The sequence below is a fragment of the Rhinatrema bivittatum genome, chromosome 11 (assembly GCF_901001135.1).
Source record: "Rhinatrema bivittatum chromosome 11, aRhiBiv1.1, whole genome shotgun sequence".
Taxonomy (NCBI): domain Eukaryota; kingdom Metazoa; phylum Chordata; class Amphibia; order Gymnophiona; family Rhinatrematidae; genus Rhinatrema; species Rhinatrema bivittatum.
This window is the reverse complement of record NC_042625.1, coordinates 70170180-70184989: the sequence shown is the minus strand read 5'-3', so window position 1 is coordinate 70184989 and position 14810 is coordinate 70170180. Positions and strand designations below refer to the sequence as shown.

The following is a 14810-nucleotide window of genomic DNA, read 5'->3' as shown; positions in this document are numbered from 1 at the left end:
ATTAGTAAACCTGAGAGGAAGGTGAAATCCATCTCATCTTTCCAAGCTTAAAGTTTAAACAGCTTGATCGCTGCTGTATGTGCTGGGAGGTGAAGCTGGGTGGGCCTTGAGGGCAGCAGTGCAAATCCAGGGTGTGGTGGGTTGATCATGATTCCAGAGATGGATTAAGGGTGCCTTGGACCTCAGGCAGTACCCGGGCCTTTGCGCATCCCCCTTCAACCCTATTCCATAATGTTAAAAACATCAGGCATTGCACAGCAGTGATGCTGAAAACCCCCTTTTAAACAAGCAGCAAGCCTTTTAAAAGACATAACATGCCTTGTTGGGTCCATCGAGCCCAACATCCTACCTTCAGTAGTGGCCAGTCCAGGTCACAAGGACCCAGCATGATCACAAAGAGTAGATACAGTTCCTTGGTGCTCACTCCTAGAGATAAGTGGTGGATGCCCCAAGTCCATCCAGCTAATAATAGATTCTGGACTTTTCCTCTACAATCTTGTGCAAACTTCTTTTAAACCCAGCTATGCTAGATGCCTCAATCACATCCTCCAGCAACAAATGCCACAGCTTAGTTGTGCACTGAATGAAAATATACTTTATTTGGTATGTGTTAAATCTGCTACCCCCTAGTTTTCATGGAGTATCTCCTAGTTTTAGTACTATTGGAAAGGGTAATAACTATTCCCCATCAATCCATTCCACCCCACTCACCGCTATCATGTCCCCTCTGATACATCTTCTCCAAGCTGAAAAACCCTAACCTTTTTTAGTCTTTGTAATTTTTTATGCCCTCCTCTGTACCTTTTCTATTTCCATTATATATTTTTTGAGATGGGGCAACCAGACCTGCAAACAGTATTTAAGGTGCAGTCACACCATGGATTGATACAGAGGCATTATGATAATTGTTTTGTTTTGTTCTTCATTCCTTTCTGAATCATTCTCAATCTATTTGCTTTTTTGACTGCTGCCATACACCGAGCTGAGTGTTTCAGGTGTATTTTTTCACAGTAGTTTCAAGATCCTTTTCCTGGGGGATGGCTCTTACTATAGAATCCATCAATGTGTACCTATTGTTTGGTTTATTTTTCTCTGTGAATCACTTTGCACTTGTGCACATTAAATTTAATCTTCCATTTAGATGCTCAGTTTTGCAAGGCCCCACTGAAACTCCTCACAATTCACTCATGTTTTAACAACATTAAGATGTTTTGAGTTTCCAAACTTGCGCACCTCGTTGAACCTTTTTCCAGATCACTTATGAATATGTTAAACAGCAGAGGGCTCAGTACAGATCCCTGGGCTACTTCACTGTTCACCCTCCTCCATTGGGAAAACTGACCCTTTATCCTCTGTTTCTTGTCCTGTGACTTTTTAATTTCCTGAGGGAGTATCTTATCTAGGATTTTGTCAAAAGCCTTCTGAAAATCCAGATGCACTAATAGACCAACTCACCATTATACACATGTTTATTACCTTAAATCTAAAAGATTGGTAAGGCAAGACTTCCCTTTGCTAAATCTATGACTCTTTCCCCACTAAGCCATGTCTATCTATTTGGCCAATAATTTCACTATTAAGAATAGCTTCTACCATTTTGTCCATCACAAATCTCAGGCTCACTAATCTACATTTTCCCCGATCAGCCCTGAAGTATTAAAAAAATAAAATAAAAAATAAATTGGTATTATATTGGCCACCCTCCAGCCCTCAGATACTGTGGTTGATTTTACTAGTAACAAGTCTGTTTCACATTTACATTCTTTCAGAACTTGGGGGTGAATACCTCATGATTTGTTGCTCTTAAGTTTGTCAGTTTGCTCCATTACATCTTCCAGTCTCACAGTAACCTGCTTCAATTCCTTTGAAATGTTTATGGCTATCTCTCCAGCATCCTCCTCAGTAAAGACTGAAGCAAATAATTTAGTTTAATTTACCATAGGTCTTCTATGGTCCAACTAATTCCCTCACAGGCTTCTCCTTTCAAATGTACTTGAAAAAAGGTTTTATTAGTTTTTGCCTTGGTGGCAAGCTTCTTTTCAAATGCTCTTTTGGCCTGCCTTATTAATGTTTTATACTTAACTTGTCAAGGCTTATGCTGTTTCCTATTTTCCTCATTTGGGTCTGTGTTCCATTTATTGAACATGCCCTTTTAACTTTAACTCTTTCACCTCACCATTAAACTATCTTGGCAATCATTTAGTCTTCCTTTGACCTTTTTTAATGCATGGAATACATTTTATCTGGGCTTTCAAGATGGTATTTTTAAACAATGTTCTTGCCTCGTGCAAACTTTTAACCATTGAAGTGGCTCCATTTTTAGCTTCCACCCCTCCTCCAATTTCCTCAGTTTATCATAGTCTCTCCTTTTACAGGGAGACATAGTTGTTTTCTTTGTTTGCACATGGTTCCTGTGGGTGAACTTGAAGAGCAAGAGTGCTTGTACGGGGCTTTCAGCAGTGATAATGGAGAAAGCTGGCCTTGTGACTGTGCCTCAGGTCTTGGAGACATTCACATTGGCAGAAGTGGCTTTAACAGTGCTTGATGACCTCAGAATGTGCGCTATGGCGTCACTGCGATTCCAAAGAGACAACAGGTTCATTAGGAACTGGTTCAGTGGGAAAGTTCAAATGTATTTTGATCTTGGTACGTTTAGAAGTGTAGTAACCTACTCCAGGCATGCATTAAAGGCTTGTGATTGGATTATTGACTGTGTTCACTGCAGAACTGCACCTTGCACAGCTATTCACCCAGTCTGATTTGCTAGCCATTGTAAATCCATGTATTGTATTGTAAAGCACTTGACTGCATGGTTCCTCTCCTCCCATGCCACCCCCCCCCCCACCTGAAACCCCTGGGGAGGCAGGGCAGGAGGAAGAGATGTTTCAAACTTAAAAATAATGCCAGTGATTTGCATAGTGTCCTGAAATAGAATCAGTGAGAGAGAGAATTGGGGGGGGGGGGGGAGGTGATAGAGGAGTCTTGCATGAATACACCCTGCTGAGAGGCAGAAGGGCAGGAGGAACGTGAGAGACTGTGCATTATGGTTCCCTGATGAAGGCCAGGCAGGAGGAGTGAGGTTGTGCGCAGCAGCTTCTAGCAATAGAAAAGCCACATCTGTGGGGTACACGCAGTGCCCTCAGAATGTCACTTAAAGTCCTGCGTTAGTGTGTTAGTACTATTTTGCTTTTATAAACTTTTTTTATTTTCTTATTTGCAAGTGTGTATCAATTGCTGTTCTGGATTGATTGTCCTGTTTAGTGACTTGCACCAACTTAACCTCTGTTTCTCAGAATCTGATCTAATTTCCTGTGGAATAGGACATTTTGTCTAATGCCAAGTAAGGTATAGCCTGATGATAGGGAACACATCCTGAGCTTAAACTGAGCCAGGTTCGGTGCTGAAGTGGCAGCCTGGAGGGACTTGCATCCTGGGAAACGGGAAAAGGTGATTTTTCAACATAACCATCTGACTGAGCAGATCTGTTTGTCACAGCTCACTTACTGTCATATGTTATACTGGCATCCCATTAGCATTTTCTGGATATTCTGACAATCCCATGTAGCTCTTAAATATATTTCTTGTTGGATACCAATTGATATCTTAGAGGGATTCTGTCTCTTTCTGTTGACTCCTTATATCCCAAAACTGGTAAAAGTTTAGGTTACTGGTAACAGGTGTAACCAAAATTGCTCACTGTCACCCATAAATGTCTCTAGTATTTGCCTATAGACACAAATTGTGGAAATCCCTTTCATAATCTATGGCCCTAAGTGTGTGTGTTTTTTTGTTTTGTGTTTTTTTTAAGTTTTGCCTTTAATTGTTTTTTTTCTGTCTGCCTGCCCCCCCCCCCCCCCCCCCATTTTTCTGCCATGTGTGTCTTTCCCTAAATAAGTCTTTCTCTGTCTCTTTGCAGTTTCCAGAGTGTGGTTTCTACGGTCTGTATGAAAAGATCCTTCTCTTTAAACATGACTCATCGTCTAGCAATATCCTTCAATTGGTGCGATCGGCAGGGGACATCCAGGAAGGGGACCTGGTGGAGGTTGTACTGTCAGGTAAGGGCTGATCCCGGCGGGTGTGGGGTGTATATAAGAATGACACTCGCTACACCCAATCTTGTACCATGGTTCCTGGGCTTTGAGAGTAAGGGGAAGCAACATCTCAATGCTCAGTTCATAGACATTTTTGATGTCTCATAGAAGTAATGCTTAATAATTGGAAGGACAGTGCACAAATGGAAAGGAATCCATATGAAGCAGTAGCTGCTGTCAAGCATGGAAGATTGCATCTTTTTAATAAGGTGTGGAAGTTAGTGGATCCCTCTTGGTTTATAGTTCTGTCAGCAGATGTCAGTTTAGAAAGCTGATGTGATGTTTTTGGTATGAAGGACGGTTTGTGCTGTTACTCGTATGTTTTATGTAAATGTTTCATGTCTTTTGTTGCAACACTTCATATTTTTGCATCGGAGAGAAATAAAATGTATTTCATCTGCATGCTTGGTTCAAGGTGATACAGTGCAGGTAATGTAAATGACTTGTTGAAGTCTTTCAGCACCATGACACGGCGTGGGAAAGGTTGTTCTCTCTCGGTGCTGTGGGTTGAATATTGTTGTGCACACAGGCGTGCTGTCTCCTGGCACCTGTAGAGAGGGCCTGGGTTACTCCACAGGTGCATGCTCTTTGCTTGCAGCTGACTGCAGAGTTTGTGGTTTCATGAGCTGAACCTGTGTGGGGAGAGACCGTGGCAGGGAGCAGCTAAAGTTTTGATCTCAGCACAGGATAATTCTTGATTTTTGTAAAGGAAGGAGAGTGACAAAGTGAAGGAGAGGATGGGAAGGGAGGCAGGCAGGCAAAGGGGTCCCTGTCATGAAGAGGGGGAGTGAGGGACAGGCCAGGAGAAGCATCAGGGCCTTCCATGAAGGGGGTTAGAGAGGAACAGTGCAGAGAGGCATTTAGGGTCCCTCAATGGAGAAGGGGTGAGAGGAAACTGCACGGAGAGGTAGCAGGGTCTTGCTAGGGTGGGGTTGCAGCTTCTGCCTCTTCTCTGCTGGATTCTGGGCATGATTTGTAATGTTTACACCATCAGATTCTGCTTTCAGCATTTCCTGTGATTGATGCTTCAAGGCAACGAAGCTGCTGCTCTGTGGCATTTCCTTCCTTCCTGGCAGCCAATCAGACGCTGCTTGTTGGCGTGCTTGGCTGCAGCCTGGTGTGTTTTCTGCCAGAGCTGGCGTCTGCTGATGACTGGAGCTCCTCTTCCCATTGACTGTGTGGACTCCGGTCCTCTTCCTGCTGCATGTTCTCAGCCTGACGCACTGTTCCAGGGACGTGCCTTCCCTGCACTAGAGAATCTCCCCAGATTGCTGTGGGAGCCGTCTGTTTCATCAGCTATAGCCTCTGTTGCAGTTATTAAATGTCTTTGACTCCTTTAAAAAAAAAAAAGAAAAAAACATCTTGTTTACTTTTTGTGCTCTACCTGGGTCCCTCTTCCATCTTTCTTTTCTGTTAAAGGCAAAGTGGGGGTCAGGCTTGTGGGGGTGAGGTGGAGATAGGTGCTCCGGTGAAAGTCCCAGTATGGCTGGGATCTCGAGCAGTACAATCCCCTGCAAAGCTGATGGGTATTGAGCCACCTACTGAAGTAAACAGGTGGTCAGATCTGTTGTCCTAGTTTCATTTTCAGGAGGATTGTTGTAAGGACCGATCTTTGTACTGTACATTTGTCAAGAATTTTAAAAAGTCTGTTTTTATTTTCCCTCTCGTTTGTTCCCATCTTCTGCTTTTCTTCCCTTGCACTGTTGCTCCACTTCCTTTTTCTTTCATATCTTCGCTTTCCTCCTCCATCCTCCCTCCAGCCTCTGCAACCTTTGAGGACTTCCAGATCCGCCCACACGCGCTCAACGTCCACTCTTACCGTGCCCCCGCCTTCTGTGACCACTGCGGGGAGATGCTTTTTGGACTGGTGCGGCAGGGGTTAAAATGTGACGGTAAGGAGAAGAAGGGGGTGAGAGATGGATCCTGGTCCTTGGCCAGTGAGCTTTGCGCCCACCAGAGCGCTGCGGGTCAGAGAGCTTGGCCTGCCCTGATCCTATGACTTCTCTCTCTCCTCCCGTTTTTCCACCTTTGCAGGGTGTGGGCTGAACTACCACAAACGCTGTGCCTTCAGCATCCCGAACAACTGCAGTGGGGCGAGAAAGAGGAGGCTGTCCTCTACATCCCTGGTGAACACACAGTCCCTTCGCCTCTCCACCACAGAGTCCCTGCCCGGCACCTCTGAGGACATGGTGAGCCGGAGGCTTTCTTCTCCCTCTGCCTATGTCTATCTCCTCTGTTGCAAGGACATTTTTAATCTATAGTCTGGGGTGGGGTGGGGGGGGGGGGTGAATCTTGGAAGCAGTCTCTAAGTTTTGCCCTCTGAGAGCACTGAACCAAGTTTGGAGACCAACTCCGGGACAGGTGCTGGGTGGCAGCTCTGCCCAGTGGCTGAATCCGGAATTGCTTGGATAAAATCATTGTTGCTACATGAAACCTGGCCCACAGAATTTGGAGGTAGGTTGCCTAGCGACTTCATGTTGTATGGGACGGGCCGAGCCACGCCTGCTCTTTGCCTCTGTTACGTGTATGGCGGCAGAACTTCTAACTTACCCAAGCAACCCAGAAACCACAGCTTCATTCATGTTGTAGGGGTTACAGGTTGGGGTCCTGTGGTGGTTCATGCTGCGATTGGGAGGCTCCATTTTAGAGAGAGAGTTTCCTTTGAGGGAGGCCAGCTCATGGTTTGCGTCTTGCCCTCCCTGTTGGAAACTCTGAACAGTCAAGCTGCCTATAATTTTGACCATTTTTTTTTTTTTTAAATTCAGGGGACAGTCGGAGGGAAATGTCTTTAAATCATGTTAACATTCATTGAGGGGATCCAGTGTGGTCTGCATTTTTCACAGTTGGCAGGAAGCGTCGCTCTTCTTTTCATAAGAGTGCTTCATATGATTTGGGAATGCTTAGGCTAGTGAATGTAACCAGATATTGTACGTATTTTCATTTGGCACGTTGTGTGTGTGTGCATTGTTTTTATATGAAAGGAAGAGGTCTGTAAGTTCTGTCTGTCAGGGTTTCTCAGGGATGCTAGGACATGGAGCCAGCTGGTTGACCAATAATTTTCTGTTACCTTAGGAGAAAGAAATAGCAAATCTAATTTCGTTGGGGGGGGGGGCATTTTTGGCAATATAAGTGAGGGTTTTCCCCATTTACTACTATTTATCACTTCGATAGCACTGTACAATATCAAGTAAAACAGTGCCTTCTCTGTAGAGCTTACAACCTAATCAAGACAAACACGGGGCCAAATAGGATTGAAGTAAACTGTGACTGCAGTTCCTGTGGGGAGGGGGCAGCCAGCCTAAGGCACAACATTCTCAGGGATAGGGAATCTCCTGATCTGGGGGGGCATTACAGTTTCACAGGTGCTCATTGGTGGGGGTAAGGGAGGGGTTCTCCTGGGCTGGGATTCTTGGGTAGGGTCTTCTGGGCTGGGGTTCTGCAGTGTTTCAGGCGCTTGTGCATCGGGATCTCTTGGAATGAGGGCCCTGCAGTATCTCAGGTTCTGATGGGTGAAGGGTCCCCTGGGCTGGGGCCCTGCATTCTTAAGTCTGTGGTTGACAGATGCTGCCGCTGTTCCCTTTGGTGCTGCTTTCTCCCCCAGTGCTGGCCACCCCCCCCCCCCATGGTTGCTTAATAAATGAGTGCTGCTCGCTCACTACTCCCCTTCTTCTTGCCTCCTTGCCTTTCTGCTCCCTGCAGAGTCGCAGCCTGACGGAGAGCTTCTCCCGGGAGCGTCGCACAAACTCCACGTACATTGGGCGCCCCATTGAACTGGACAAGCTGCTGATGTCAAAGGTCAAAGTGCCTCACACCTTCGTCATCCACTCATACACCCGACCCACCGTCTGCCAGTACTGCAAAAAACTGCTGAAAGGCCTCTTCCGCCAGGGCCTCCAGTGCAAAGGTCAGAGGGCAGGGCCAAAGGGGAGAGAGAGAGTGGAGGAGGAGAGCAGGGTCAAGGCCATAGAACAGAGGCAGAGGGCAGGGCAAGGCTTAAGGAGAAGCTGATGGATCAGGGGGCAAGGTGAGGACCATGAGGCAAATGATAGGTCAAAATAGAGAAAGATCATGAGGCATGGCAGGGATCAAGGAGTAGACCACTGTCTACAGGGACAGTGGTCGGAGGACAAGGCAAAGGACAAACGGATGTTGTAGGGATAAAGGTGATAGAGCAGGGAAAAATGGAAGGGCAACTAGGGATAACAGAAGGGCAAATAAGATATATTTAAGGATCAGGCTTTGATATACAGAGACTCAGGGTTGTGCTTTGCCTGGGACCCCCCCTAAGTAGGCAAATAAAAAGGAGGGATTTACTGGAAGGGTCTGGATGAAGCTGGGGTCTTGTATCCCTTGGTCCCTCTCACTTTTCCTCTTTCTGGTTGCAGATTGCAAATTCAACTGTCACAAGCGATGTGCTACCCGAGTCCCCAATGACTGCTTAGGGGAGACTGTCTTTAATGGGGGTGAGTGCAAGGGGTGGAGGAGTTGTCCCCCTGTTTGTAGAGGCTGAGTCTGTGAATCCTGATACTAGAGCACTGGGGGTGGGGGAGGGGAAGTGTATCTTGTGCTGAGAGAAATGAATCCTAGCACTAGCACTAGTTACACTGGGAGGGAGTATCGTGCTGTGCTTGGAAGCTGGGAGTGTGGATCCCCTCACTTACACTGGGAATTGTGTATCTTGCTGAGCAAATTCTGGCATTGGTGCACTGAGGTGTGTGTAATCTGTGCTGGGAATGTGTGAATCCTAGTACTGGGGGGGGGGCGTATTATGCTGTGCTCAGAGGCTGTGTGTATGTGAATTCTGGCACTAGTATGTGTGTGTGTAGGGTAGGAGTATATCCTACTGTGCTTGGAGGCTGGTAGAGCAAATCCTGGTGTTAGTGAACTGTGAGAGGCGGAGGTGGTATCCTGGCACTAGTACCTGGGTATGTGCATGCCTCATCTATGAGTTTGAAGACACCATGCTGTGAGCAGCTCTTTAGATAACCTGTCACTTAAACAAGCTTCATGGACCCTAGAAGCAAATCTTACTCAGCCGGCAGAGCTTATGGGACCATTTGCTGGTAGCGAGTCGCTCACTTTTTCTTCCTCTGTCAGATGTTCCAATGGAGGACTGCAGTGACTACGGGGACGGAGACAAGAATTCTCTCATGGATGACTCTGATGACTCTGGAATAATCCCTGGGTCCCATGCTGAGAACGAAATCAGTGGCGAGGAGACAGATGATGGCAGCAACAAATCCCAGAGGTAGCGGGGGAGGGGCTGGGGCTTCCTGGGGAGGTCTTAATCTCCATTAACTTTGGGGCTTTGCGATGGTACGGGTCCTGGAGAAGGCTGTAGACTCTGCTAGATGTGATGCTATTTAGTAGACCATCGGAGGAATTATAAAAATATATTATAATGTACATGGGCTTTCTAGCAACACAGTTCCTGCCCTCTTTCTTCCTTCCTCCTCTTAGCTGCTGAATTTGCTAGAAATGCCTAAGATCCAAAATACCACCTTGGTTCCATTGAATCTCAGAACATAGCATTGCAGTGGCTTGTAGGTTTTTGCGAGTGGGTGAGCTGTCTGTAATTTTGGATCAAGCTATGCCTGATCCATGTGATGTGTGTGTCCTTCAGCACCGTGGGTTACATTCCACTGATGCGGGTCGTCCAGTCTGTCCGGCACACGGCACGCAAGTCCAGCACGACGCTGAAGGAAGGTTGGCTAGTACACTACAGCAACAAGGATACGCTGGTGAGCAGGAAATTGAGGGATGGGGGGTGGGGGAGGAGATCATGTACACGAGCGAATGGGGATGGGTAACGTGCCAATGCAGATGGGGGGACAAAAGATCACCAAGTGCAAACAGGAGGAGGAATATGCATGGATGATGTACACCGGTGTAGGAGGATTGCATATTCATTAATTTTTATGAGTAGATGTGTTTCTGTACATGAAACTCCTAAAACTGTTTCCCTGTTTTTATGTCCAGAGGAAACGTCATTATTGGAGGCTGGACTGTAAATGCATCACCCTTTTCCAGAGCAACACCACAAACCGCTACTATAAGGTATCTGGGTGTAGAGGGGGGGGTTCACTTGTCTCATGCCATGTGCCTGCAAGGTAGAGGGGGGTATCTGGGTGTAGAGAGGGGCCATTTGTTTGTGTCTCTTTCCATTTTACTGCAGGGTGTGGGGGTGGTCCATCTGTCACATTTCACCTGTTCCAAGGTACAAAGCGTTGTCTTATCTATCCTGTTCTCACCACCTCTTGTCCGTGGCAGGAGATCCCCCTCTCTGAGATCCTGGCAGTGGAGCCGGCTCAGAACTTCGCCCTGGTGCCGCCTGGGACCAATCCTCACTGCTTTGAAATGTTCACTGCCGACACCACTTACTTCCTGGGGGAGAACCCCGCCCAGCCCATCCATACCGGCTTTCACAACAGCGGCATCGGACTGGAAGTGGCCAAGGCCTGGGAGAACGCCATCCGTCAAGCACTAATGCCGGTCATACTGCAGGATGCCCCCAGTGCCACAGGGCATGCTCCTCACAGTAAGTGACGCACGTTGGGGTGGGGAGGCTTTGCTTGCAGTGTTTCAGGGCTGACGCCACAGCAGGAGGGACCATGTGATTTGGAGAAAGCAAACTCCCCTGGCTGGCACCTTCCCCTGCTGCCGCATCCTCTTAGCAATCTGTAACGATTCCCTGCAATGTCGTGCGGAGCGTCCTGGGGAAATCCTGTCCACTTTGGCCACTCTCGCCTTATGCTCGTGTGTGGCATGTACGTGGGTCTGAATTGAAGAGAACCAGGGGGCGCTGGTGGATGCTGAAGCGTCATTGCAGACCAGGTACACCTTGCCAGTTGTCCATGGTTTTACCTTTGAGACCCACTCAGAGGACCCTGTACAACCCAGGAGAGCAAAATATCCAGTGGAAAAGAATATAAAAGTTGGACATTGCATTTGTTGATATATTTTCTAAATTTAATGAAACAGAACAGATGTCAGCATTTTTGGTTCATAGTTAAACGATTAGTCAGGTTTTTGTTGCTAAGAGGTTTTTTATTTTTAAGTGCCCACCTGGCACTTGTACATATGCAGTTTTCCAGTGAATACCCAGAAAGTAACCACAACTGTGCTGTCACAGAAAGAAGTGGCAAGTTAGTGGTAAATACCCCCTGGCTAGAATGTTTTTTGTTTTGAGTGTATAAATTTAACTTTTCCTCAACTAACCAGACCAGATGCATGGGTTTTACTTCCCAGCCAGCAGATGGAGACAGAACAACAGACTCATTGACATCACTGTATAGCGGGACCCATGCTGTGCTCAGCCTGTCAGTACTTTTTGTCTCCAGCAGAAATAGAGCCATCTCTATAGTCGGTCCAAAATTATGGAACTCATTACCTCTACACCTCAATTCACAAGAAAATCTTAAATCTTTTAAAAAAGAACTTAAAGAATGGCTACTCTCACAGTCTTACAATAACTGTGCACCCATTGATAACAGAGCATAAATCCTTTTCATATCCACCTCTCGCTCCTTTTTATTCCAGCAATCCTTCTGACACTCACCCCGACTTGCAGAAACCTTCCTTCTCATTAACGGCTTCAACCGTCAACCTCTAGCGGTGCATACATTCTTATCTAATGTTCAATGTACTTATTAACTTTTATTAAGTTAATGTTCTGTTTCAATCTCTGTTTTAATGTTATGAATTCAAATGTAACTGGTTCGTTGTAATGTAAACCGGAGTGAAGGCATTGTCAGCTGTACCTCGGTATATAAACAAATGCTAAATAAAAAAAAAATAAAAAATGGTAGGCAGGCATTCCATGCTGTCTGAATCCTGGTTTAGGCCGGACGGAGGAGACATGGCTTCAGGATTCTTGGGATGATCCTGGGGGTGACCATCTCTTGACTCCCTTCCCTGGTTGAGCTGCTCATGAGGTGACCGTCCTTCTCTCCCTCAATCAAGCAGTCCCTGGGGTAATATTGTTAAACTCCTTCCCCTAGTGGATGGAGTCTGACGACCATGTGGCTTTTGGAGGAACAAGTGGGTGACAATTCTTCTGTTTTCCTCCTCCTTTTCTCCCCCCCTTTTTTTTTTGCCCGCTACCTCCCACCTGCTCCCTATTGGCAAATAAAGTTTAAAAAAAAAAAAAATGGGAGTGAGCGAAAGACCAGAGCAGCTAGCGGTGACTGCAGAAAGCTGCCTGTGGCGGAGCAGATCAGCCATGTCACTTTTTTTTTTTTTTAAATAAGGGCTCACTGGATGGTGGTGATAGTGTCTGAAGGGAGGAGCATGGGAACAAAAGCCCATTCCGCAGCATTGCAGACCATTTAGGGAGGATCACAGTGCAGGTCTTGCCTGGAAGATGGTAGGGAAGAGGTCTCTGGAAGGACACATCATCGGCAGGAGAATTGGGTACAGCAGGATTGTCAAGCCTGTCTGTTGCTGGCAGGTTGAGTACTGCAGAAGGAACAGCAGCCATTTTGAAGCAGCAGGAGGGAGTCTTAGTTGAACCAGGGCCTCCTATGCTGTTTTCTGCAGGTTTTGATGCTAGTGCAGGTGCTGAGGCACAGGGTCTGGCTGGAACAAGCTCTTCAGATCAGACTCTATCTGCACCTTAATTCTGGTCTGCAATTTTGGCAGAATTTTTGAAATGCCTGCATCTGGGTTTTTGCTTGGGGCAGAGCTCTGCTCCTGGAGAGGCCTCATCCCTTGCTGTTTCTCAAGCAGCAGGATGGTTTGTGGCTGGCTGGAAAAGATCCAACAAGCAAGAAGATGATGACTTGGAGGATAAGGAATCTTCCAGCTCGGACACTTTGGTTTTGGATTTAATGGGCCTAAGAACATTGAAGATGAATCCATTGAGGAGGGTGAGTCCTTCATGATATAAAGAAGTGTTGAATATTGTGGAGGAGAAGTGTGACAAGGATCTGAAATCGTCCAAAGACCTTATTACAATGGGTTTAGGGAAGCCGCCCAAAGCTTTTCCCTTGCACAGGTCCATTAGAGAATTGATTTCTGTAGAGTGGGATTCTATGGAGGCGAATTTTAGAGGTGGAAAGACCTTGGCTAGGCTATGTTCTCTAAAGGTGCGGGAGAGGAAAAAGCTCATAGCTCCTAAGGTGGATGCACTCGTTTTATGCAGTCTCAAGGACAACAACTGTTCTGGAGGAAGGTGATGCTTCCCTCAATGATGGGCAGGACAGGAAGATTGAGTCATTAAGCAGGCTTTTGAAGTGACCGGCTTGGCTCTTCAGGTGGCAATTTGCTGTTTGTGTTTATTTCAGTGAATCCAGGAAGGTTTCTTGGATGGCATTGACTTTGTCCTGGATGAAGCATCTCAAACGGAGCAGAGTCCTGCATTTTTGGTTCAGGTTATGGTCCATACTATGGCATCCATTGGGACAGTATAGCTCCTATTGTAGCTGCGCAGTTGGTCAGCTGATTCTGTTTCTAAGTCTCTGTTGGTCAAGTTTCCCTTTAAGGAGAAGCTCTTATTTGGCAAAGAAATAGAAAAGTTTGTAAAGGCTTTGGGGGGAATACAAAGCTCCCCAGCTGCTAGATCCTCAGCGGCTAGGAGTCTTTTTTGTGAAAAGAAGTGAAGAAAGTTGGATAGATCCTCAGAGGGCCAGCATACTAGGCTTTATAGTACCTTTCATACAAACAAAAGTGCCAGAAACCAGGATGGCAGTTCTGCCAGTGCCACAGGATCCTGGAATTTCCAATGCAGGTGCATGGATCCATTCTTCAGAATTCATGCTGGCCAATGCAATAAGACACGAGTAAAAATGTGCGCTTGTATTGCGTGTCTGTTTTCCTATGCGCTCACAGCCACGTCTCCTGGGCCACCCAATGCAATATTTGAATGAGCTGCTGTGTTAAAAATGACATGCTGGGAAGAATTGTGTGTCCCAAGCACTCAAATGCATCAGGCACCCAGGGGACGTGGCTGTGCAACCCAAATTGTAATGGGGGCTCAGTAGACTTGAATCGGCACATGGTTTCATTTTTTTTTTTTTTTGCCTTTCAGAGCCACTTCCTTAAACTTGTCCTGACATGGTCTTGCCATGGCTGTGATGTTCCTTAGAAAAACAAACCCCCATCCCCATGAATGTCCAACAGGAGGAAATTTTCAGGAACTACAGGACAATCCAACAAGATACTGGGGAAAAAAAATGGATTTCTTAAGAAAATAAATAATGCTTGTAGGTTTATGGTTTAAACCACATGCATAGCAGGGAGGATTACCTTCTTACCATTTGCATGTTTTGTTGTCATGAAAGGTCCTCGTAACCCAACTTTTAAGTACCAATTTTATTTAAGCTGCAGTGTGGCTTCCACTTGCTGAAAACCATTGGCCCGTCTCTTTCTCATTTCCTAATATCTAACCCATTATTAGGCATCGAAAGGTTCCTTTCACTTTTGAAATAAACTTGGTATTATTTAAGGAGTAACCTCGGTGAAGTTTTTCTGCACGATTATATAAGAGCAGCTGTTGTCATGAGCCCTTGACTTGTGGAATGATTAAACGCCAGCTCCGGAGTAGGAGTTACATTTGCTGCGTTAAAAAGTGCATGTTGGGCACCTGGCGATTTTCTGCATCAGTGAGGTAATAGCTAAAAGCCTCATCTAAATGGAATTTACGTGTGAGCGCTGTTGATTATGTGTTTGGGTGTACGTTTTGGATGCGCTAATCTCCTTATTGCATTAGGTGCTAGTCTA

At 46.1% G+C, this 14810-nt stretch overlaps 1 protein-coding gene across 1 annotated transcript in view; it reads left to right on the top strand.

The window, feature by feature from the left end:
* Positions 1-14810, top strand: part of PRKD2 (protein kinase D2) — a 37276-nt gene that overhangs the window by 6873 nt on the left and 15593 nt on the right. The window contains exons 2-10 of the mRNA XM_029619714.1: positions 3917-4055; positions 5852-5983; positions 6126-6280; positions 7791-7995; positions 8477-8554; positions 9189-9339; positions 9715-9832; positions 10071-10148; positions 10362-10629. Coding sequence (XP_029475574.1) covers positions 3917-4055; positions 5852-5983; positions 6126-6280; positions 7791-7995; positions 8477-8554; positions 9189-9339; positions 9715-9832; positions 10071-10148; positions 10362-10629 — 1324 coding nt within the window. The remainder of the gene's footprint in view (positions 1-3916; positions 4056-5851; positions 5984-6125; positions 6281-7790; positions 7996-8476; positions 8555-9188; positions 9340-9714; positions 9833-10070; positions 10149-10361; positions 10630-14810) is intronic.